The following is a 21,012-nucleotide window of genomic DNA, read 5'->3' as shown; positions in this document are numbered from 1 at the left end:
GACTGATGTGGAAATAGGTGTGTCTGGACGTGCCCTCTGACGTAGGAAGGCTTGAAACCTTTCTGGTGATCCCATTGGTTTGCCTCCGTGCGTCATGACGCAATATTGCCAAGGGGGGCGGGGCAAGCGCATTGAAAGGCTGCTACGTACAGCCGTCAAGCAGCAGCAGCAGCGGCGGCAGCGAGAGTGTCCGAAGGATGCTCGTGTTTCAGGTGAGATTCACAGCGATATAATGAAAATAAATCTAAAGGGAAGTCAGACAGGTGTTCCGGGCTTCTACCGCTTTACAAGTGAAGGGAAGGACGCTGACAACAACATGCAAACAGGTAAGTAAATGCCCTCTCGGAAACGTTAGCCAAGCAGCTAGCGGAGGCTAAAATGGACAGACGTAAGCTAACGTCAGTGTGTGTCAGAGTCAGTTAATTTCTGCAGCACACGGGCCTTTAAACTGTTTAACTCAACAGAAACGCGGTCTGAGGAGGCTGTTACAGAATTTGATATTACTAGCAGCTATGTGTTTAACTTACCTGGCTAAAGGTAGCGCTGCTAGCTTGTTATCTAGCGGTGGGAGAACGTAGTCACTGTCTCACCCACTGGAACAAGGTGAGCTGGAAACCAGTGACCCACATTTTTCCCAGAAAAGTCAATCAACGCCCACTTAAGTCTTGCATAAATAATAATGCATGTGATTCATAATTTAGGTTAAAGCTAGTCACATAGCACTTAGTACCCGAGGATATGGTCCTGCAGGGTTAAATACTGCTCATTCTTGTGGTCGCTATGCGCTAGTTTTTGATGAGCACCAGACACCTGATCCCGGTTCAGCACCTCTCAGTGACCTCTCATGCAGGTCCAGGTGCTGTGGCTCTGAGTCAGGCTGCAGAGGCTCTGTTGCTGCTCACTGCTGGCTTTGACAAGGCTTTTACAGGCCAAACCAGCTTTCACCTCTGGCTTCTCCTTGTCATGAAATGTCTGTATAAGTAGGCCCAGACTGCACAGGACTCTTTATAGTTACTTTACAATTACTGTCAAGAGTTTTCACCTGGAAAAAACAAGTTCATTTACCTTAATGGATTATACTATCACTGCAATGTTAAGATATTTTGTCAACTGAATGCTGGAGAATAATATTCTACTCAGGCCCCACTTTTGAGACTTTGAAATGTACGAGATATTGTATAAGTATTGTATGAGGTTTAAATATTTCTGATCAATGTGAGGAAGTTTCCCCCTCGTCCAGCTACACAATCATGTTTTACTGTAGAACAGGAATATTCAGTTTCATTCAATGTTTCCTGTACAAATGCTTTCCTCTGCACACACAATCTCTGTCATAAACTTAACTTCAAGAAGTTAAGCTAATTCGAGCCATTGGCAACAGTTTAACCTATTCTTTTGATTTTTTTATTTTAAAGGAAATATTTATTTTAAATTTAAACAGGATAACATCCACAAATTATATATTATGCTACCATACAGTGCTTAAATTCACATGAGAGCTTCACAAATATTCATTTTGGGAGACATAAAAATGTGGTCCTAGACCAGAAAAGGTTGAGAAAACATAGAAATAACACAACATGAATATTCTTCAGTTGAGTGCAATTCATATTCAATCAATTCATTACTTGATCCCAAAGGAATTTAGGGTTTCACCCAGGAAGTTGCTTCACTGAGGTGGTAAGCCATCCAGTTTTTGATGCAGCTTTTTTATTGTTATATGCACAACAGCTACAGGAAGCAGTTGTCAATGGGGAAAATAAAATATCCATAAAGTGAGTCACAAGTGGAAACATGTGATGTTAAACATGTGACAGCTGTGGTCTCCAGGAGAGTAGCAGTAAGATGTTGTATGTGGTAACCGTGTATATACACAATGAGAACAGTTACAGTCAGGTACAGTGCTGGATCACATATACAGGGAGGAATAAAGATATAATGTTAATGGTAAACAGGTAGTAAATGAATATAGATACTGTGATGTGCAGGCTGTAAACATTAAGTAACCAGGTAAGTAGAACAGGTATGGCCAGTGCAGCAGGGCTGTGCACATACAGTACCAGGTTGTAGTGTAAGTTAAAAACAAATGGCAGTAGCTTAAAGTGTAAAGTGACATTCATGTATGAATAAGGCTCCTGAGTTCAGTAGTGTCATGAAGCTGAAGCTGACCCACACCCTGAGCCTGGTGGCGTGGGACCGGGTGCCAGACGGCAACAGATGGAACAGATTGTGGCTTGGGTGACTGTGTTTTTGATGATCCTTCTTTGTGCACCGCACAAGAGGAACAGGCGCACAGGTAGATGATTACATTCTAACCAGTAGTGCTAAAACACTTCATGTATTATCCATCAACAGAAATTTAATCGGCAGCAATTTTGTTGATTGATAAATTGTTTAAATTCTTTTATTTTTTTTTTTTTTAACTTTTGGTCAGTCAAAACAAGCAGATTTAAGATGTCACCTTGTGCTGTTGCACCATTTTCTGATGTGTTAAATACTATTAACTGCAAAAATAATCACATTATTTTATTCATTATGAAACCGGTATACTAATAAATCTTTCAACCCAGCTAAACAGTAGCCTAAACCTAACCCAGGAAATGTATTAGCTGTGTGAAATAGCTTCTCTGCTCTCTTATAAGGCTTATTGTCTTGTTTCATGTACATTCAGTATAAGTATTTTCATTTTTATGAAGGTAATTGAGGTAGTCTTTAGGTTGTCGTTTTAGGTTGAGGTTGCCCATCTCCACTGTTAAACACTGTGGGAAACCCTGGATTCTCTGGCTGGCTTAGTGAATGTCATGTCCCAAATATTCATAAAATGCTTCTCTAGAGGACCAGACCTTTGACTCTCCTCTAAACTGCGACCCTCCTGCGTCTCTCCTCTAGCATGCGGTGACTGGGACTGAGGCCTGAAGGCACAGTGGGTCTGGTGGCAGCAGCAGCAGGCACCTAGCTTAGATGAAGGATGAAGAGTCCGGTGCACAGGTGCAGGGACGTGGAGCACGGGCGTGGGCAGAGCGGAGCTGGGGCAGGAGCCAACTGCCTGCAGGCCGAGCAGCGCATCCCCATCTCCAAAGATGTCATCACTTCCACCTCTGCGTCCGCCATGTGGTTCATCAGGGACGCCTGCGGCATCGTGTGCGCCATCATCACCTGGCTGCTTGTGTTTTACGCAGAGTTTGTGGTGCTGTTTGTGATGCTGCTACCCTCCAAGAATCTGACGTACAGCATTGTGAACGGGACCCTGTTCAACTCTCTGGCCTTCCTCGCCCTTGCCTCACACCTCAGGGCCATGTGCACTGACCCCGTAAGTGAGAAATGTTTGGTGTTATTTATACACACAAACTGAAAATTAGGTGACAGGCTGCGTGCTTTAACTCTCAATGTCACGCAGACAAGTTTGGGGTGTTAAGCTTTATATAGTCCTGATTAATGGAGTACATCACAATTCTGAAAGTATGTTTAGCCTCTGCCCACTTATTTCATAATGATGATTAATGAGCTGCAGATTATGCAGAAATTATCTACTGTGGTCATGTTTCTTGCTAGGGGGCGGTGCCAAAAGGGAATGCTACTAAGGAATACATAGAAAGCCTTCAGCTGAAACCAGGACAGGTAGTCTACAAATGTCCCAAGTGCTGCAGCATCAAGCCTGACCGAGCACACCACTGCAGGTAGGGCAAAAAGGACATGAAATTTCCACTGTCGCATTGGCATCCACAAACTGAATTCCATGCTTAAAGCTGCAGTGTTTTGGTGCAATGTAAGAAAAATTCAGATTTTGATAAATTTGTTAAATATAAATTCTTCCTCTCAGAATACAGTGCTCCTCACTTTCTGCTAATGCACTAAGTCTTTATGCACCGTTACTGTTGCCTTTGGAGGGCTGATACGGCATTTATTTTATTCTTATGTTGTCCTTTTGCTTCGCACCTAACTCACTGTCTGTCTCACAGCGTTTGCAAACGCTGCATACGGAAGATGGACCATCACTGCCCCTGGGTCAATAACTGTGTCGGGGAGAACAACCAAAAGTACTTTGTGCTTTTCACAGTAAGTTCACTGCAAGCATCTCTAATAACGTGGGCTGACAGAAAACGTAATGAGCATCAAATTATTAACTGTAAAAGGTCGCCAAAGATCCATTTCCAGCCGATAACAGTATGAAGGTGCCAATAGGTTATAAATGACTCAGATGTCACAATTTTCACCAGCTTTCTATGAGGCGTTACATGTCAGTAGTAGTTTCTGTTGCTGTGTTGTACAGATGCTGATCAGAGTGCTTCCTAAGTGAATACCTTCTGTGTGCAGCTACAGTACGTGGTTAATGGTCCTTCATTGTGTACTACTCTCTCTCTTCTTCTTTTTTTACCCAGATGTACATTGCACTCATTTCTCTCCACTCTCTGGTCATGGTGGTCTTCCATTTCCTCAACTGCTTTGAAGATGATTGGACAAGTGAGTGTTTTTTGAACCACTGTAGCCCTCAAGTCCTTTTAGTCTCCTCTTCCGAACTGGCAATCTTTTTCTGACATGTTTTATCGGAATGTGCATCTTAGTAAATCAGTAAAAAATTATATTTAATGCTTAATTTTATACATAAACTTCTATATTCTTATGTAACTGGTTTGTATGATAACATTGCTTTGTTTTTCTGTATGCACTATTTTCCTTTCATATGCATAAGAAAAAACAGATGTCATGCTAATGAGACTAATTGAAAAGAAGAGAATCATTTATACAAAAAACCCATTCTGAAGCATCTTCCTCCATGGTTACAAGATAAGATATGAAAAAAAATGGTTATGCAACAAAATATAAAATATGATCTGTATGAAAGTGCCAGAAATGTAACTGGTTAACTGCAAGTATCATAAATATTAACACAAACTGGGTAATGGTGTGGTGCAATTCCAAAATATACACAATGCCAAAAACACAACATAAATATAACAGCTATGAGAAGTGGCATATAGCCATGTATGTACAATATCAAATCTGAAGGGGAAAAGGGAATATTATAGGACAGTAGTTCCTCCTTGGATCTTACAGGGAATTTTATAGTATAGTATTTTAGGACCTTGCCACAGCTATCAAGAATGTATAATATTTACAGGTATGAATGAATTATTGTGTAAGCATTTACATTTCTCCTGGACTCTAGTGCTGCTTTCATTTCCTGCCGTACTTTGAAGAAAGTGAGTTGCTCCACACTGAGAATCTTCATGAGTTGCATGCGATCAGCACATCGATGGACTGAGGCACGCTCTCTGATGGCATCCAAACCACACTGTCATTATTGTGTCTTGCATTAATCAGAATCGGCTTTATTAGCCAAGAATGTGTACACATACAAGGACTTTGACTCTGTTTTTTTTTGGTTGCACTGAAAGTTACACACTCCCAAGTTCAGAAGCTCCACAAACACTAATGTGCACTAACTGGCATGGGAAATATCTAGAGGCCTTTAAGCTCCCTGAACTTGTTCTGTTTGTCGTCCTGGTTGCAGTATATCCTATGCTGTCTTTGACTTCTTCCAGCATCTCAGTCATATTTAGATTCTCTTCCATTAAAGCTGAGGCACTGAGTTTGGGGGAGGCATCAGAACTAGTTGAAATCGTGGTTGAAGGGAGAAACAAAAGCTGCCACCCCAGACTTTCTGCTCTATTTCTATTATAATTTCCTGTTTGACTTTGAGTCTCACACTCAGAAGGGAACAGGTGGTTTACAGTTTCAAAGGTTTACATCCACAGGTAAGCCAAAAACCACCTTCTTTGTCCCCAAACCTGTATCCTAGTATATACTGTTTTATGCACAGCTGGACACCTGAATAGAGAACAGCGACCCTCAAACAGTTTTACTGAATGGGGCTAGTTGCATGAACCTAGTACAAGACTAGTCTTGGCCTTAAAAGCCTGACATTAGACTTGTTAGGTAATGAATGATGTTATCGGTGGTGATACTGTCAGTGATGCATCAGACGTTACTGGTGGATTGCCGGGAAAAGCTCCTTGTGTGGCAACAGAGCGCCCCCAGCTCTGCTCTCTTGCCCTAAAGGAACCCACCCCCCAAACATAAATATATTGCTTGACAGGCTATCTATGTAAGTCAGTCTTACATGAGACACTCACTGGGGAGTGTTTATAGCAAGTCTGACTTAAGGTTATGATGAAGTTAAAGACTAGGTCCCTTGTGTAATGCAGATTGCCTTAGAACTGAGATAATGACTGATTTCACGGCAGGAATTCAGAGCTTTTCTGCTGCCAACATCTGGCTGTTTTTTCCAAAAAAGTTTCTGGAAGTTTATATGTGCTCAAACTACACGTTTGTCTACCTGCTTAATAATCCAACCTAAACGTCCTGATCCCAAACACTCATTTCAACCCCTTTTACTAGAGCACCCGCAGCTTCAACGCTTTGCCTCCTCTCTGTAGAGCCGCAGACGAGTTACCAGTAGGGTGTAATTAGTTTAGTTTCTTTGATTGTAGTGTGTAGCAGTTCCTCATATGGCCCTCTTTTTTTGCCCCTTCACTTCTCTTCCTCCATTTCCCTCCATCCCCCAGAGTGCAGTACCTTCTCTCCTCCAGCAACAGTCATCCTCCTCATACTCCTGTGCTTTGAGGGTCTCCTCTTCCTCATCTTCACCTCTGTGATGTTCGGCACCCAAGTCCACTCCATCTGTACCGACGAGACCGTAAGTGATCCATTTAGTGACCGACAGTCCTCCCCCTTTCCTCTTACCTCACTACTACTTCTGCTCTTCTCCCTGCTGCTGCCACCCTTCGCTGTTTAACATTAGCATCTTTGACCTTCTACTTCTGATTCAAACTGTTAACAGCTAAGTGATGTCTCACATTCTGCAGCCTGATGTAGAATAAAGTGCAGCAAATTCCCTGCAAGTCTTCATTTTGACTGAGAACATTGCCTGGAAAGTAAGTAACTGCCAAAAGGAAAGAAACTCCAATATTGAATGCTTTAAAGGTAAAATTGTGGCGTTTGTGAGACCAGTACTTCTGCAGAGCAAGAAAGTGTTAAATGTGTGGATGGTAGCCGCACAGCAGTTGTGAAATCACATTCCAGCTAAATCGATGGTTGCCAGCTAAAAATAAGAAGGCTGCTTTTGTCTACTTCTGTCTGACATCAAGGATCCATTGCTTCAAAGATTTCTAAGAATTTTTTAGTGGCAAGTCTGCATTTGTAAACACAAGACTTGCTGCACTAAGATTCAAAGCTTGTCAGGCGTAGCAACAGTAACTAATACGCTCTTCATCACACATTCAGTGCGTCTTGGAGTTGGACCCATTCACACGAGACAGGCCGAAGAGTAGCGGTAACATGGACCCAGGTTTGGGTTCATGTTTATCAAGGTGGATCTGGTCAGGTGGGGCCCTGTGCTATTACGGCAGGTTCCAGGTCTGTTAGGTCTGACAGAAACGTACAAGCGAAATGTATTGGAAAGTCTTTCTTTTGTTTTGATCTCCTTTTATGATGCTACCATATATTGTGTCCGACATGCCAAACATTTTTAGCAGTAGAACATTTTTAGCTTTTTTCAGTATCGGTTTTAATTACCAGGCTTGTAGGGTCCATTTCAGACATGCTGAGGGTCAGGTCTGTAATATCTCTGGCCAAAACAAATAGGTACATGTATATGCATATTTCTATAGATATATTTTAAATTATAGGTTCCAGTTGGTCTTGGATTGAATTTCCCAGTCTACAGGGATTCAGGCCCATCGTTTTGAACCCATGAAGACCTCTACCTCACAGGTTAATCTCTGGCTGTCACTGTAACTCTGGTCTGCAGTATGTCTGAGAGCACCAAACGTTCAGTTCAGCCTCCCTCAGGCTCTTCAACATTTTTAATTTGGTCTTCTGCAGTTTCCCTCATTTTGGCAGTTACTTCAATCTGTGATCCAAAGGTAGCAGTAAAAGCTGCCCCTTAGCCAAAATGTGGACACTTTGGAACCTGCTGTCACTCTCAAATTGGTTTTCTGGTCTTTTAACACTGGAACAAGGCGGCAATAACTAAATCTGGGTTGTCAATGTTTTCTCATGCTGTTATGGTTTGTTTACATTAGTTAGGTCTCAGCGGAAAAACACAAATGTTATAAATGTGTAATGTAAACTGCAAACATATCGATTCATATCAACCAAAATACGGATTTGTCTTAAAAAATGTGTGTTGTCACTTATGTAGACACTAGTAACAGGTGATTGTAGTTTGAAATGTCTTAAAAGGCCATACATTTAACCTGTAGGCTGTTAAAAACTTAAACAGTCTGCTCAGGAGTTTTCACTTTTGCTGTAGCCACAGAGGTAGTGGTTACTGTTTAAGATCAGCAAGCGATGCACATGAAAGATGCAAATGTGTTTTCATAAAAGGGCAAATTTGTCCATGTATCAGTGGAAGAAGGAATCAGTATCCCCTCTATGTAGTTTGGTGCCTTCCTTAAATCATTCAGCCCTTTTGGCGTGCCTCTGTAATGGAGCTCACCAAACCAAACTCCTTTTCCTGCTCTGAACTTCTTTTTGTCTGCAACTCTGGGTCGGGTATATGAGAGACATTTGATCTTTTCTTCAAAGAGAGAGGCTTTGACATGCAGGGGACTGTACAACACACAGGGGGAGAGGCAACAGGACACAAGCAGCTGCATTACGCTTGTTTTTTGTCTTTTTTTATATATACTTAGTGGGTTGAAAGAAAATTCAGTATTTGGAATTTGGTTTTTGATTACTGACTGGGTCACAAAAGCCCACCGACTGAAGTTTGGTTGTCTCTCGTTTTTCAGGGCATAGAGCAGTTGAAAAAGGAAGAGCGAAGATGGGCTAAAAAAACTAAGTGGATGAACATGAGGGCGGTATTTGGACACCCTTTCTCCATATTGTGGTTTAGTCCCTTCTCCACCCCTGACCATGGGAAGGCTGAGACCTACCAGTATGTGGTGTGAGAGCTCAGCGCAGGGAACGAGGCGTCCGGGTCAAAACCAAAGTGGGAAGCCCCTCTCAGCCCCACAGAGCTCAGCTATGGCACTCTGTTGTTCCCAATGCTGAACATGAGTTACACTGTATCTCCCACGCTAGCTGGACAGCTTTCCACCTGCTTTTTGTGTTGCCAACTAAGTGCGCTATACATTTATTTTTGTGTTGCCTTGAGTGAGTCGAGTTGCAGAGAAAAAGAAAACACTTTCAGTTTGTGAGTCCTGTTTGCAGACACTGTGATAAATCTGTTTGTTCTTTTCTGAGCTATTTCTGTTGTGTCAGAAGCCTTCTCTTTTCTTGCTCAGTGTTTACTCTTGCTTTTCCTTAAAGGGTTAGTTCAGCTAAATTCCAAAAAAAAAACTTATCCCTAGTGGTTTCTGGCCATGCTGATTGTTTTATTCTTAGGTGTTAAGGTTTTACAGTATCCATCCTAGTACAGTTGAAGAGAATGGAATTTGATTTAGTGCCGCAACTAATGATTATTTCCATTACAAATAAATCTGCCAAATTGTTTCAGTCTGTTCACTTCTTCAGATGTCATTTTTCAACGCAGTGAGTTACCACAAACGAGATTCAGTTCACCTCCGTTGTACTCTGTTAGAGCGGCAAATAAAACAAAACTATCTGCATGGCTACATATACCAGAGGCAAATGAAAAAATCATGTACTTTTGTAATTTGGTTGAATTGGCCCTTTAAATCTTCCTCTTGTCAGAAAGTAATCAGTAGTGTGTTCCAGGTGTGGACAAAGTGAACCTTTGAACAGGTCCCCAGTAGAATGGATTGGCCGAATGGTTTGGTCACCGTAGGTTCAGGGTAACAACCTGCAGTCAGTCGTTCTTCCCTCTGAGAGCCATTCGGCAAACGGATCCATTCTTTTAAAACTGTGCCAAATACAGCACATAAAGGAGCACTTCCATCTCTTTTGTGGAGTTTTGGTCAATTATAAATGTGAAAAGTGTTTTTCTGCTACAAGTCAATTAGAGTTTCACTGGCCCCATTTTTCTCCTCCATACCAATGTTCTGTTTTTCCCTTTTGTAGAACCCGTGCACCACAGTGTGGAAGTCATTGGGATCACTTTACAGTGCATCCCTATTTACACTGAATACTGCTTGTATTTGCTGTAAATGCTGACAGCTGAGCCCCCTGTCACTGAACAACCCACATCATCCAGAGAAAAGAAGTCTGGGTGGTTCAAAGACCTCATTTACACTTGGTTTTAAAATGCGTGCTGGGGGGGTCGGATCACAAGTGGGCAGCACTGCACACAAGTGTGAACGACCACCGTGACACTCAAACCACTTGCCGAGGTGGTCTGGGACGTATCCGATCACGTCTTTGGTAGTGTAAACGCTAATCAATCAATCAGTCTTTATTTATATAGCACCAGTTCATAGCAGCGTTATCTCAAGACGCTTTCCTTAAAGAGCAGGTCAAGACCAAACTCTTTACTTAAGAGAGACCCAACAATTCAGGAATTCAAAATTAAGGATGCAAGCATCAGATATTATATTAGGCAGCAGTGGCAGGAAAAAGTCCCCTTTAATGGGAAGAAACCGTGAAGCTAATGTGTCCCGATACGTCTCAGAGGAGGAAGGAAAACACTTAATCAGCACTATGCTTGATAACCACTACTTTCCTAACATTCTTCCTTTTTTTTCGTCTCTTGCAAATCGCAAAAGACTTTGCCCTTACATGTATATTAGTGTGACACGAATCTGATGCTTGTCTGGCCTTTGGACCTCCCAGCAGAACTGATGTAGGCAGTAATGAAATGTTAACACTGTGGTCAGCTGGAGACACGTTATGGACACAGGTGTGAGTGGCCATGTGTCTCAGCTGCACTTGTGGTCGGGTCACTGTAACACATTTTAAAACCAAGTATAAACAGGATGAAAGTGTCCACAGCTCACCTGTGAGACAGCTCCTTTAGACATCACTCACCCTGCCAGAAAGAACGTGGTCCTTTAAAGTGTTGTACTTGAGCCTCGTATGACTAAAGCATCCCTCTGAATGCCAAAAATCATGTATTTGAAATGTTGGCCAACTGTGGAACATTCTCCCTGATTCCTCTCTGATACATGCTTGACATGAACAAAGCCTTTGCTGAAGGGTACAGATGTGTTGTTTTGTTATCCTCGACCAAAACAAGCCGAATCAAAATGGCAGCTTGCTTCGGTTGTGGGAAGGTTGGCTGAACCGTTCTTGCGGTGCTCAATGGGGAAACGGAACTGTTTTTAGTCAGCCACAGTCTGAGTAAAAACATGGCTGCTCGAATGATGTCTGTGGAGTTAACAGGCTGTCAGCAACCATATTGTAACATATGCTCATTCTCCCTTTTTTGAGGAAAGGTTTGGCCGCCCACAGTGACACCAACGCTCCCTGTGTGTGTTCGTGTGTGTGTGTGTGTGTGTGCATGAACACTTGCCAGTGAAGCAGCTCTTGTGGTCTAAACCCATGTGATGTTTTGATGCTGTGAGCGTGTGCCAAATTCAATGAACCTCACAATTACACGATTATTTGGGAAAGCTTTGATATGAATTTCCTCAAAAAAGGCCACCAGCTTAGCTTTAAAATGTCTTTGCTGGAGGAAACATGTGGTGTCAAAGGGAAGCAGCGTAGATAACTCTGCATACATCCTGTTCTGCAGCAGCAGGATGTTAGCCGCACTGCGTTTCTGCTCTATTCCAGATGACTTCAGAGCGTTTAACAAAGTATTAACTTTCATCATTCACATCTACACAAGTACTAAAAAGACTAATTCGCACTTTGTATTTATCATTGAAGATTTTCTCCAGTGTGAACTGCTCTGTTCTGAAGTGTGCATTTTATTCTTCTATTCTTTGTTTACATGATATTGTATGTATCCTTTGTTATCTGAATGCATGGTCCAGGTGAAGGCTAGTTTAGTGACGTATGTGAAACACTGCTGGTATGATGGTGCCAAGTCTCGCTGGTGAGAGTGATGGTGGAGATGATTTGTTTTTTACAGAAATTTTAATTCTTTCTAAATATTCTGAAGATATTTCAGCACATGCTCAGAGAATAAATACTTCTCAGTTGCAATGCAAAACCTGTTTGCTTGCTTTTTTAAGTGTTTTTGTTTGGGGGTGCCTAAATGTGGTTCTACGTCATTTTGTGTTGAAATAATGTTAAAGAAAAGGTTTCTACTTCCCCTACATACACTCCTCTCACTCCCTGCATTGCTCAATTTTACTCTGTCCTTGTCTTTTCATTCTGTTCCCACCTCACCGTCTGTGATCTTCCCCTTTCCCATGCAATGTTCTCTCCACACTCATGCATTTTGCTTTGGTTGATAACTCATTCTGCCAAAAGCTTTCTGAAGCAGACAACTCTTTATAGGTAAGCTTGTAACAGAGGTCACGCTAGCCGTCCCATCAAGCTTAACACATCACAAGCATGCAGATTTCAATCTGAAGGCCAAAATGCGTTTCATTCCTCCTTTTGCTGTTTCAGATTCAACCAAGCATTCTGAATGAATGAGTGAGCTCCGTGTGTAACATGTCAAATGGTCAAAACAGTGCATGCATCCTGTCTGCTTCTTCCCCAGGGGTTTATTCTTTGTCTTTAAAGTGCATGAGTCATTTCGTACTGTGTTTTATTACATTCTGGGAATGTTTCTTAGAGAACAACTGAATCAGAAGAGATACAAAAGCTTTTAAAGGCTATTCTTTAAAAAACAACAACCTATTTGATGTACTCACATGCCTTTATGTAGTCTGAATGAGTTATTGGTTGCTGTCACTGCTCCTCCTGTTTGTACTGTCCATGAAGAGCCCCTTTATCAACTACACTGTAAAAGCAGAACAAAATCCTTGTAATGTAGAAAAATACTTCAAGCCGTCAGTTTGACAAACCAAGAGAGACTCTTCTGTGACAATTAGTTCAAAGTAGTAAAAATGCAACCCTCATGGCCAAATCGTAAAATACATAAAAGTTGCACCGGAACAAGTAATTATAGATTTAATTTTTCCCCCCCAAGTTTGAACAGTTGTACTAATTTTGCTTAATGGGTGACAGTCGTAGTGTCTTAGTTTGGTCTTTTCACTGCTAAATGACCTCTTCGTGTTTCCTCAGAGTCGTTGCAGACCACAGCTTGTTGCAAAGTCTCCCGATTTGTTTCCTCTTACCTTCTCCTGACCCCGACATACATACCAACAACCATAACACTGACCTAAATTCATTTAAACATAAAGAAATCCCAGTCAGGAATGGGTGTTGCTACAGGAAACACTGTTACCTTATATATTAAATATTTTTGCATGAGCCATGTTAGTCAACCCCTTTGTTGCAGAATGACAATAGCGGTGATATGAAATTTGGCAAAATTCAGTCAAAATTCTCCTTAAGAGGAACTGGAATAACTTTTCCTTTGCTCCATCATCAACTCAAACTATGTCCAATTCCCTGGTTCATGACCAAATACCTGCAAAGCTAATGAATTTCCCATCAGCCTCTGCTGCAAGATGGCAACTATTGGAGCTGCTAGTGTAGTTGTAGACTACAGAACAAGGACTGTAAATCTTATCCTCATTTCTTATAGTGTACTAGTCACACTGAGATTGGTGAATTGGTGCCTAATATGGACAGGAGGAGTGATCACAGCAACGAATAACACCTTCACCACCTTTTTTTTCGAGGCCTACCATTTAATTTCAATATGAAGCCTTTTTTTTTTTAGTAATTTGGACATTTTTACTCATTTGTGTCTGAGAAACAGGCCCAAAGAGCTACATCAGTGTGTGGATGCAGTTTTAGTCCTCAACTTAGTGTCATAGTTGTGACAGTGCATGTAGAGAGTGACAGACATCCAGTCCTTCTTGGCCACTGTTGTGTCTTCTCCAGGGAATCGAGCGTCTGAAGGGAGAGACGGGGAAGTGGGGGAAGGTGCCGTGCTGGGAGGCCATGGAGATGGCGTTCGGCGGCCCGTTCTCTCTGTCCTGGTGCAGCCCGTTCGCGGGGCTGAGCTGCAAGAAGAGCCCCTCGGAGCACATCACCGTCCCGCAGGGGGAGATCATCGAGGAGGACGTCATAGAGATACCACTCGACTAGCGCTGCCTGCAGTCAGATAGAAGAAGAAGATATTTGTTCTCAGTTTGGCAGCAGTGGTCCACATGTAGTGGACACTTTATCAGGGCTTTCTAAATAGTGAGAAAACACCTGGAATTCAAACTTTTATTTATATTTTTTATCTTAAAGACTTTATCTATGTAAAAACAGCACATGGGACATGTCCACTTTTTCTCCTAGCGCCAGTTCAGCTATATGTACGGGGCAGTAAACTTAGATTTTGTAAATACATTTACCAAACTTAAGCATATTTACCTTTTTATAAATATTCCGTCCCAGACAGAACTAGCGGGGGTCTAATACAATGTGGATATGACCTGTTATTACTCAAGTCCTGCTGCCAAACCTGCAGTATTTTCCTTGAAATTATTTGTAATCAAACTAACTGGTAAAAGGAGCTGGAAAGGACTCCGAGCTCCTGTTCGCACAACCAAAGTGTTTCCGACCGGAGGTGATGGATTTTCCAGCGTCTCGTTGAGCCGTCTCAGGAGAGCACCACTAATAGTAGCACTGAGGTGACACTTGAAGCACGAGCAGTTTGCTAACAACCACTTTTGTTTTCTCCGATGCCTTTTTGTGAGATTTTGAATTCACCTCGTGCCTTATCCGTCTCGACAAGCAACCGCTCTGCGTGTCAGCGGGGAAAAACAACTCTGTATGATATGTAGTTCAACCACTCATCAGTCCCGTCCAGACGTCTGGGTCTGCACTTTCCATTTTCATCTTCATCACTGACGCACACATGAGAAGTAGACAGTTACTGACTTTATGTGTATATGAGTGAGCTGCTGGAAAAGGGCTTTTAACTGTTTAATGGGTGCTGGATGTAATGGGACCACTCATATTTTATCCCGTTTACATTATTTTGACAAAACATTTTTTTTTTATCATTGTGTGGGTTCCATTTTTAAAATTCTACAATAAACTGAAGTACTTCATAATCTGCATTACGAACTGTATTGTCTTTTGTATTTGTATGTACATGAAGAACTTTGCTGACTTTTGTCAGGCTGCTCTGAATTGATGATTTTAGGCCTCCAATTTAGAAACCTTAACTCATATTATACAAAATCAGTACTGCCTGTGTGTCCATCCAGGCTCTTTAGATACATCACACAAAGTTCAGCTAAATTCAGTGAGCTGGTGCATCACATCACATCAACTTTAATTATGTAGCACTTTTTAAAACTCATCACAGTTCATCAAAGTGCTTCTACAGCACACGCAGGAGGAGGAGAAAAAAAAAAACCCCACAATAAAATAGAAAAATCTGTGATGGTGATTATTATTATTTTACTCAGAGATAAACAGTAAGAATAATAATAGAAATTATTCCTTAAGAAATCCCTGAGCTGGTTAAGTTAGCCACAGTACGAGTACATTCTTTCTGTTTCTGATGCCTTGGATGAGAGCATACAAGACTCGGGCTACTTTGGAGTACATGTCAGCATCTTCAAACCAGCAGACCGAACTCTCCACAGCTAAAGTCTATCTCCTGTACATGTTCTCTAAAATACAACTAGTGAAAAAGGTTTAAAAGTACAGATGGTGACATCAGCTCTGGATCTACCAGACAGACTGCCAACCATTTCAGTTTCCATGTCACTGTTTCAGAAACCCAGAAACAGAAGATGTACAGCGAAGTTTTGTTTCAATAACGTGACCTTCCTCTCAAAATGCTGACAAAATTAATTGCCTGACACTCTTAGTCAAACTCATCATGACTTCTGGGAAGATGTCTCAGTTGTTCTTAACACGAGAAACAGAGTTACCTCTTACCTTTTAAGTGGCCTTTCCGTTACTCGTCCTTTTTGCCCTCCTCCTGTGTGAGCGTCTGAGGCGTGGATCCATGAAGCACGAGCAGCCCACACAGAGTGAGAGAGATGCCCACCCACCACAGAGCTGCATGGGTCTCTCCAAAAATCACCCTCCCCAGGACGGCCTGGACAAACAAGCAGAAGAACAGAAGTAAAACTACTGTAGGTGGACACTGGTGGGGCTGTGTGTGTGTGTGTGTGTGTGTGTGTGTGTGGAGAGCTTACCGAGGAGATGAAGTTGGATGCAGTGGTAGTGACGGTGGCCCTGGCTGAGGAGGAGCAGTGTCGCAGAGCCTTGGAGAAGAAGGTCCACATGACGGCATTACAGGCGAACAGCAGGCCTCCACACAGCAGCCGCAGGGGGACGTGGAGCTGTAAGCAGGCAGGGAGGGGGGAGGGGGGGGGGGGCAGCTGCTGTCTTTAATATGGGTGACATATTAAAGTACAAACTCCTCTATAGATGTTCAGCTGGTTTAAGATCTGGTCCTTCTGTTCTGGGTTTCTCCCTTTTATTCATCACCAGACTACATGTCAGTATTTGCCTTTAACTTCTCACTGTGTTCTAAAAACAACAACACCATGACAAAGTAAAACCCTCATTCAGAGCCTGTCGTTTACTCCACAGAGAAGATCCTCTGACTTCTCACTACTTTACACTCACTTGAAAGTGTTTTCACTTCACTGAACTGGTGCAACAGATAGATTCTGCTTTCATTGTTTACATGAATATACATGTAAAACACCACTGGACCAGTCTGCAGCCAGAAGGGAGCAAACAGGAAGGACAGTGTTTGGAGAAATAAGCCCAGACAGACAGACAGACAGACAGACAGACAGACAGCTTGTCTCACCCAGTCAGACAGACAGATAGTCAGACAGACAGCATGTCTCACCCAGTCAGACAGACAGACAGACAGACAGACAGCATGTCTCACCCAGTCAGACAGACAGACAGTCAGACAGACAGACAGCATGTCTCACCCAGTCACAGGCTGCAGCTCCTCCGTGTGTTTCAGTCCAGCCGCTGAGCGCGGACTCACACAGGTCTCTCAGGTAGTCCGCTCCGAGGGACAGCTTGGCAGATAAAGAGGCAGCGGCACCCAAAAAACCCGCCAACAACGCGTAAAAAGACCCAGAAATCATGTTTGAAGAGAGTTACACAGCCTGCAGTGACAGGAGTCCATACTAGTCTGGCTCACTAACAACACCGTCAAGTTTTACTTTAAGGATATGGGCCGTGCTATCACTTTTCAAAACAAAAGCCTCCTTGATGAACTTGGTCCATAAACATTTCTCAGCAGGCCCAGTAGCTGCAAAACCTAAGCCTGTAACTCATATATTCTAAATAGTAAATGAAGTTTTTTAAATATTGTGCAACGCCCTCCAAAAATGTCGTCGTTCCAGCTATAAGGAAACTAAACGCGATTTTATTTTGAAGCCGAAATCCTTCTTCCGATCACACTGACTTCCCTCCCTCACATCCGCCAGTCACAGTAGCTCCTGAAATCACGTGACTCGTGCCGGCGCATCTTAGTGACGTATGTTTTGTTTTGGTGCGACTCCCGTGATTAACGAAACATCTTTAGGCCCGTTTTTCCTTTACAATGAATAAAAACAAAGCCAGCGGCGTTTCATGGGTGAAACCAACGGAACCGTCTTTTTTGAAGAAGTTTAAAAATGATATTGGTTACAAAGAAGGGCCGACTGTTGATACTAAGGTATGTAGCTAACTATTGTCTGGTGGTTTGGCTAGCTGTGTAAGCTAGTAGCCCAAACCTTAAACAGATACCGTTAGCTTCCATCTTTAGCAGCTTTATGTTACGTTGTTACATTTTGCTAAATTTTAACGATACCCTGAACAATTCACTATCAATGAAACAAGACACTTCTAACTCCGCTTTGGACTCCGATCCGTTCATTTAAACCATCATCCACTGCGGTAAACTGACCCACTTTAACCCGGAGAGATGCACCAAACAGTACTGATTAGGTTTAGGTAACGAGGGCAGGGCACAGAAAGAGATGGGTCACCAAATACGGTGTAACACAGGGTCAGTTCTCTTGCCTGCTGGTGCTTCTTGTGAAGTAAACCTCGCCGTCTCTCCTCTCTCTTCTCAGCGCCAGGTGATGCCAACACTGGATGATGACAGCGGGAGTGATCGAGAGGACGAGTTACCCCAAATTGTGGTCCTGAAAAGTGGAGATCTGACCGCAGAGGAAGTGAAGAAGACCAAGGACGGAACGCGTACAGGAGGTCCTGGAGGTAAGACTGAATGAGCAGGAACCGGATTTTTCTTTCTCTTGATAATGTTGTAATCCAGTTCTCCAGTTTTAATTACATCACCGCTGACGTAGGGTCGGTGAGATCATTTCAAATGAAATTAAAATGATGTTGTGTTGCCATGGCAATAATCAATCATCTGGACCGAAACCTCCCCCCTGCCTTTGCACGCTGAAGTGTTCTGTTTGAATCAATCCTGAACGCCCCTCTTGTCCACAGACGATAAACCTCCTGCTGATGGTAAAATCCTGTTCAAGAAACCAGCCAAGCGCTCATCCTCAGACAAATTCCAGGGCATCACCGCCAGCTCCAGCAAAAAGAAGAAGAGTGACGGAGGAGAGAAGGAGAAGGAGAAGGAGAAGGAGGAGGAAGAGAAGAAGGAGGTGAAGTCTGGAAAGAAAGTAAAAAATAACAGCCTCCTGTCATTTGGAGGGGACGAGGAGGACGAGGAGGACTAAATGTAAGATTGTCATTAACCACTGAGACAGAGAGGAATCAAAGTGGCATTTGAGCATTAGTAATAACATGTTTCATAATCTTGACAAATGAACAGACTGTCTGGAGCTCATCCACAGTGTGTCTGTTCTGTAGATTTCATTAAAGGACAGTACCAGTATTTTTGCATGTCTTAGCCCACCGACTACAAACTGCTGACATTCGATATTACTGACGACTGTTTATTCATGTCAGTAAATGGTGAAAATCAACTTGATTGTTTTTTTTCAAACTTCCATTATGGCTGTGCGGCAGTAGAGGGATGAGAGAGAGCAGGAACCACCGGGACTGAATGATTTGAGGACAATAAGTAATTGTGACAATATTGCAATAATGATTGAAATTGCACTTATTTTCTTTAAATCGACCTTCAGGCCTGTATTTGTCATCTACATACCATCAAACTAAATCTGATTGTACCATCAGTATATACAATTACATTTGACCTGAAGAACTGAAATGGAAACCCATAGAAAAATCTTGGAACATTTAAAAACAGTCACAGTAATGGAACATTTTAGAGATTTGTAGTTAATGGGCTAAAAACTGAACACCACCAGTGTGACTGTGTGTAGATGTTCTTTTTCATTAAACACACGACGGGAGAACATCAGCAGTAGTTGGTTTAGAAGTCAGAGCGCACACTGTGCACACACTTCTGCAGTCACAAACACAGGAGCGAGGCTGAAGCTGTGCTTTTGCTGTTTGAAGGTGCTGAAAAAGAACTCAATTGCGCGCAAACTATGCAACTTAATCTGACACGTTGGAATCTGGCAGCAACGGGTACAAAACCAGCTCGGTTGATCATTGGTGAATTAAATCCTTGGTTAGATTTTTTGCAGAATTTCAGCCGTATTGCAATTATTTCAGCAACCTTTTTAGAAAAAGGCAAATTAAAAGGAAAAAAATTGACTTTTTATTTTTTACATTTGACAAAAAACAACAGATTTTGAAATCTCTCCTGGTGGAATCCAAACAGTGCCAATCTTTTGATGACTATTTTTTGGTGACTATTGTTGGTGTGTTCCACTTTAGGAAATAATAAAGCAATCTTTTCCATCCAAAAACAAGGTGCTGAGTTACAGGTCGGTCACCCTCTCGTCCCCGTAGCTCCCGGTTTGTACATTCAGAAGTCATTAGGGGGTGAAACACCTGCCTCGCGTACATTTTAAGATCCTGTTGTTGCTTTGTGTTCGACTCCTCTACAGCTGCTCATTTGTATCTCTGTGGTGGCATCAGAACTGTGTGTGTGTCTGCAAGTACCGTGAAAGTGCTCATTGTAGGATTTTTAATACATTCAACGATGTCTTGAATGTATGAATATATTCTAGCTTCGGCAAAGGAGCTGTAATAAGTTTATTTGGAAACAATGCATTCTTGTTAATGCAGTTGTATGATTCTTTTTAAATGTGGATTTTCTTTTTTTATTGTGCGTTTTTCAGAGGATGTGGTCGTGTCTGTAACATTTGAAATATAAAACATTAAATCAGCTGTACAACATCCTGCATTGTAAGCTCATTGTTTTCACATAGTTTCATACTTTGCCTCAGAGTGCTTCAGAGAGCCGCGGACGTAAACAGTTTAGTTTGCACCACGTGAGGCTTCCGCGTAGATTACATCACGTGTTGTACGTCTCCTTTCGTTTTGAAGCCGACACGTAGTAAAAGAACGAATCGGCTGTTTAATGGCGAAGCTGCCAAACATTAATGAGGCTCTACAGTGTAAAGTGGCACTAAACACCAACCGTGTGAGAAAACTGCATTTTAAATATCCAGTAAGCAAAGATAAAGAATTTGGTTGAGATGACTTAATGCACATAATGCAAACAAACCAATAATATTAAGTGATGTTACAGTTCTATTACTGCTGTGATTATTTTGTTGGAAAGCTGCTGGTTCTGATTCCTTTTTATAAATCAATAATAATTTTACTGTGGAAGAATAGACTGCAAACACAAATGATGATGATAAAACATTTAGAAGGGTGGGGAAGGTTTGCTGCTGGGAACTTTGTATTAAAATAAAAGGAACATTTGGTGTAGAAATTGACTGACTTTTGCTTTGGGCTGTTTCTGGAGTTATTCTGAGAGGCTGTTAAGTTATTCATGTAATAATATTTGTATATGTGATGAAGGATCATTTCTTTTTTTAATGTTTTTTATATCCTTTAAGGTGTATTTAGGTTGTTGGGCCTGCTGATGTGTCATTTGTGTTTATTATTGTGGGTTATTTTCCTGTGACTTTGTTGTGTTCTGTGTTTGTTTGGTGATTTATGTCCGCTTAATAAAATAAAGAGAATGCAGTCAGTATGTTAATGACAACTTGCATTGAAAGAAATTAAAAC

The 21,012-nt window shown here is 42.0% G+C and overlaps 3 protein-coding genes across 7 annotated transcripts; 2 read left to right on the top strand and 1 right to left on the bottom strand.

Annotated features, from left to right (window-relative positions):
• Positions 1-168: 168 nt before the first annotated feature.
• zdhhc3a (zinc finger DHHC-type palmitoyltransferase 3a) lies at positions 169-15,943 on the top strand. Of its 5 annotated transcripts, XM_070835090.1 has the most exons (8): positions 190-326; positions 2,890-3,310; positions 3,553-3,677; positions 3,960-4,056; positions 4,380-4,461; positions 6,567-6,697; positions 13,852-14,069; positions 15,864-15,943. In XM_070835090.1, exons 2-7 carry the CDS (start codon positions 2,969-2,971, stop codon positions 14,056-14,058), a joined length of 984 nt encoding a protein of 327 aa, XP_070691191.1. In that variant the 5' UTR covers positions 190-326; positions 2,890-2,968; the 3' UTR covers positions 14,059-14,069; positions 15,864-15,943. The 5 variants fall into 5 exon arrangements, with proteins under 5 accessions (XP_070691193.1, XP_070691191.1, XP_070691190.1 ...); XM_070835092.1 differs by lacking the exon at positions 15,864-15,943 and having other exon boundaries at positions 169-212; positions 13,852-15,021; XM_070835089.1 differs by lacking the exon at positions 15,864-15,943 and having other exon boundaries at positions 13,852-15,021.
• tmem42a (transmembrane protein 42a) lies at positions 15,875-17,061 on the bottom strand. The gene is made up of 3 exons (XM_070835095.1): positions 16,875-17,061; positions 16,119-16,265; positions 15,875-16,018 (listed from the first exon to the last, which is right to left on the bottom strand). Exons 1-3 carry the CDS (start codon positions 17,034-17,036, stop codon positions 15,875-15,877), a joined length of 453 nt encoding a protein of 150 aa, XP_070691196.1. The 5' UTR covers positions 17,037-17,061.
• Positions 17,062-17,442: 381 nt separating this feature from the next.
• Positions 17,443-20,957, top strand: kiaa1143 (KIAA1143 ortholog). Its single transcript, XM_070836194.1, has 3 exons — positions 17,443-17,611; positions 18,012-18,156; positions 18,394-20,957. The coding sequence occupies exons 1-3, from the start codon at positions 17,498-17,500 to the stop codon at positions 18,630-18,632; spliced, it is 498 nt and encodes a 165-aa protein (XP_070692295.1). The 5' UTR covers positions 17,443-17,497; the 3' UTR covers positions 18,633-20,957.
• Positions 20,958-21,012: the final 55 nt, after the last annotated feature.

This window comes from Pempheris klunzingeri, chromosome 8, assembly GCF_042242105.1.
Source record: "Pempheris klunzingeri isolate RE-2024b chromosome 8, fPemKlu1.hap1, whole genome shotgun sequence".
Classification (NCBI taxonomy): domain Eukaryota; kingdom Metazoa; phylum Chordata; class Actinopteri; order Acropomatiformes; family Pempheridae; genus Pempheris; species Pempheris klunzingeri.
This window is presented reverse-complemented; position numbering and strand designations above follow the sequence as displayed.

Excerpts from the sequence above, each read along its gene's own strand:
- zdhhc3a (XM_070835090.1), top strand. The coding sequence starts at position 2,969 with ATGAAGAGTCCGGTGCACAGGTGCAGGGACGTGGAGCACGGGCGTGGG. Across the intron at positions 3,678-3,959 it reads GACCGAGCACACCACTGCAG|CGTTTGCAAACGCTGCATAC; the intron begins GTAGGGCAAAAA and ends TCTGTCTCACAG. Across the intron at positions 4,057-4,379 it reads AGTACTTTGTGCTTTTCACA|ATGTACATTGCACTCATTTC; the intron begins GTAAGTTCACTG and ends TTTTTTACCCAG.
- tmem42a (XM_070835095.1), bottom strand. The coding sequence starts at position 17,036 with ATGATTTCTGGGTCTTTTTACGCGTTGTTGGCGGGTTTTTTGGGTGCC. Across the intron at positions 16,266-16,874 it reads GAGCTGCAGCCTGTGACTGG|CTCCACGTCCCCCTGCGGCT; the intron begins GTGAGACATGCT and ends GCCTGCTTACAG. Across the intron at positions 16,019-16,118 it reads CATCCAACTTCATCTCCTCG|GCCGTCCTGGGGAGGGTGAT; the intron begins GTAAGCTCTCCA and ends TTGTTTGTCCAG.
- kiaa1143 (XM_070836194.1), top strand. The coding sequence starts at position 17,498 with ATGAATAAAAACAAAGCCAGCGGCGTTTCATGGGTGAAACCAACGGAA. Across the intron at positions 17,612-18,011 it reads GGCCGACTGTTGATACTAAG|CGCCAGGTGATGCCAACACT; the intron begins GTATGTAGCTAA and ends CTCTCTTCTCAG. Across the intron at positions 18,157-18,393 it reads GCGTACAGGAGGTCCTGGAG|ACGATAAACCTCCTGCTGAT; the intron begins GTAAGACTGAAT and ends TCTTGTCCACAG.